Source organism: Penaeus vannamei, chromosome 9 (assembly GCF_042767895.1).
Source record: "Penaeus vannamei isolate JL-2024 chromosome 9, ASM4276789v1, whole genome shotgun sequence".
Taxonomy (NCBI): Eukaryota; Metazoa; Arthropoda; class Malacostraca; order Decapoda; family Penaeidae; genus Penaeus; species Penaeus vannamei.
Window position 1 is genome coordinate 37,149,627 of NC_091557.1, and position 2,500 is coordinate 37,152,126.

General features: G+C 37.0%; 1 protein-coding gene across 1 annotated transcript in view; it reads right to left on the reverse strand.

The window, feature by feature from the left end:
- LOC113804195 (ras-related protein Rab-7L1) overlaps positions 1–2,500 on the reverse strand; it is a 49,878-nt gene that overhangs the window by 773 nt on the left and 46,605 nt on the right. Inside the window, exon 8 of the mRNA XM_070125026.1 lies at positions 1–1,228. This exon is cut by the window's left edge and continues 773 nt beyond it. Coding sequence (XP_069981127.1) covers positions 1,114–1,228 — 115 coding nt within the window. The 3' untranslated portion in view covers positions 1–1,113. The remainder of the gene's footprint in view (positions 1,229–2,500) is intronic.

The following is a 2,500-nucleotide window of genomic DNA, read 5'->3' on the forward strand; positions in this document are numbered from 1 at the left end:
TATTTGATCACGTAATGTTTTTTGTTATGCACCGCGATCTATCTCTAACATATTTTAAAACATCGCTACAGTATACTAACAGTCTCTTTATTATAAATTGTCTTTAGATATCAACTGTGTAATTTTTTTTATACGTAGCTTGTAAAGATGAAAAAGTACTTCTAGTAAACCATTTCTCCAATATACTAGGCCTGTCTAATATTATAGCTAACATACACACATATAGGCGAATCTTTATCACATGCGCGTTTAACTATATAACCTTTAAGAAAAAATCCTATATACAGATTTCTATGACTACCACTCCAGTTTACAATGACACAGTTATATACAGATAGTTACTCTCCACCTACTGTGTAAATAGGAAACCTGTATTTGTTTACAAGTGTATGTGTCATTATGCGAGTCACAACGTAGATGATTCAGAGATGAGAGGGCGAAAAACGACTCTCTGTGCTTGCATCTTATTCACGTTTGTTGGTGTCTGATCTCTCCATCTCTAACCCTCTCCCACTCGCCCTTCCACCTCTCTCTCTCTCTCTCTCAGTCACTCACTCTCTCTCTCTCTCTCAATCACTCACTCTCTCCCCCCCCCCCCCTCTCTCTCATTCTCTCTCATTCATCTATTTACTATCCCTATTTATCTCTGCTGCGGCGAGATCATCAGCCAAGCGAACCAATCCGAGGTCACAGGATTCCGCTGCCAGTGTAAGAAATCCACTCCAACCGTTCATATAGACTGATACGAAACTCTTCACTCATTTCTCTTTGGGTGAAAACATGCCGGATATTTTACGTACATAAACCATACCTAAACCACCTCTTAAGTAAATGTTGGATGTTAAATGACGAGCGATCATACTCCCTCTGGTCTGCTGCTGAATCGCTATTGGTGTCCGCGTTAAACATCATGGCTTCTGTGCACTTTATTTACTCAGTAATAATGGGTCTCATATAATCTCTCTCCTCTTTTTTTTTTTAGAATTATACAGAGAATTGGAAATGGGCAATTTGGCATCTCACTACAACAGAGATAACATCAAATGCGACGATCTGACGGCGGAGACAGCGAGGACCTCGTCTCAGCCGCCGCCGCCGCCACCATCCGGGGTCTTAGCAGTAGCATCCGTGGGGCTTCTCGGGGTCGGCGGGCGTGAGGCGCAGGGACGACTGGTTGGAGTCCTCGTCCCGGTCGTCCTTCTGCTTCATCATCACGTCCACCAGGAACCTGACGAAGGGCAAAGGGTATGAGGACAAAAGCCTATTTATAAACATATACATATACACACACATATATAAGCATATATATGTGTGTGTGTGTGCATATATATATATGTATGTATACATATACATACATATATAAACATAACTATAGATATATAAGCATTTATATATATATATATATATATATATATATATATATATATATATATATATATATATATATATATATGTGTGTGTGTGTGTGTGTGTGTGTGTATATATATACATATATATACATATATATGTATATATATACATATATATATATATATGTGTGTGTGTGTGTGTGTGTGTGTGTGTGTGTGTGTGTGTGTGTGTGTGTGTGTGTGTGTGTGTGTGTGTGTGTGTGTGTGTGTGTATCTATATACAGTTCTCTTTTTTCCGATCATTATTTCACAGCTTTCAACACCGTGCGACAAATGAGCGTAACACAGAACCATTAATCTTGCAACAGGTGTCAACAACACTGACAAATTATCCTTTTCAGAAGAACAAAGGACAACAGTGCAAAGGGATCTAATTGATCGGTCGAATCATTAACCCGGATGATAAGGTAAATTTGGATACATATTAGTCACCCATACGCGTTTTCATAAGGATTCTGTTATTGTTATTTGATAATATAAGTATTATAAATATCCACTAATAAAAAATGATTTTAAAAAACCCTTGTCTGGAGATGCAAAGGATAAAACTGCCATTTTCTTCTATTTCTCTTCCTCTTTCTCTTTTTCTTTTTTAGCTTTTCGAGTTGGTTATAATCTACACACTCAACATTGCAAAGTCATTCATACCGAATTGACCGTAGAATAATACATTAATGATTGCTCTCTACCTCTATTTCTCCTTCTCTTCTTCTCTCCCCATTCCTCTCTTTCTGTTTGTAAGTTGTTTATATCTACTATTCAGTTGTTTATATCACTATTCTAGTATTTTTTTCCTATCCTCATTTCCATTTTTACTCCATTTTCTCCTTTTGATAATATATACTTTCGATTTCTTTTTCTTAATTAAAATCAAAGTTCACTGAACAGAAATAGAGTGACTGTTGATTTGAATAAGTCTTCTCTCTAACTAGTCGAAAAAGCGTTCCTTTCTGCGTCAATATTTCATCGCTTCCTCCGCAAAATTAGGTTAACTTCACTCTTGTTTTGCTAGTGTGAGACAAATCCGTCAACCTGTATCTCTGCATATTTGCTAAAGTTATCAGTATGTCTAGATAAATGTGTACACAGAC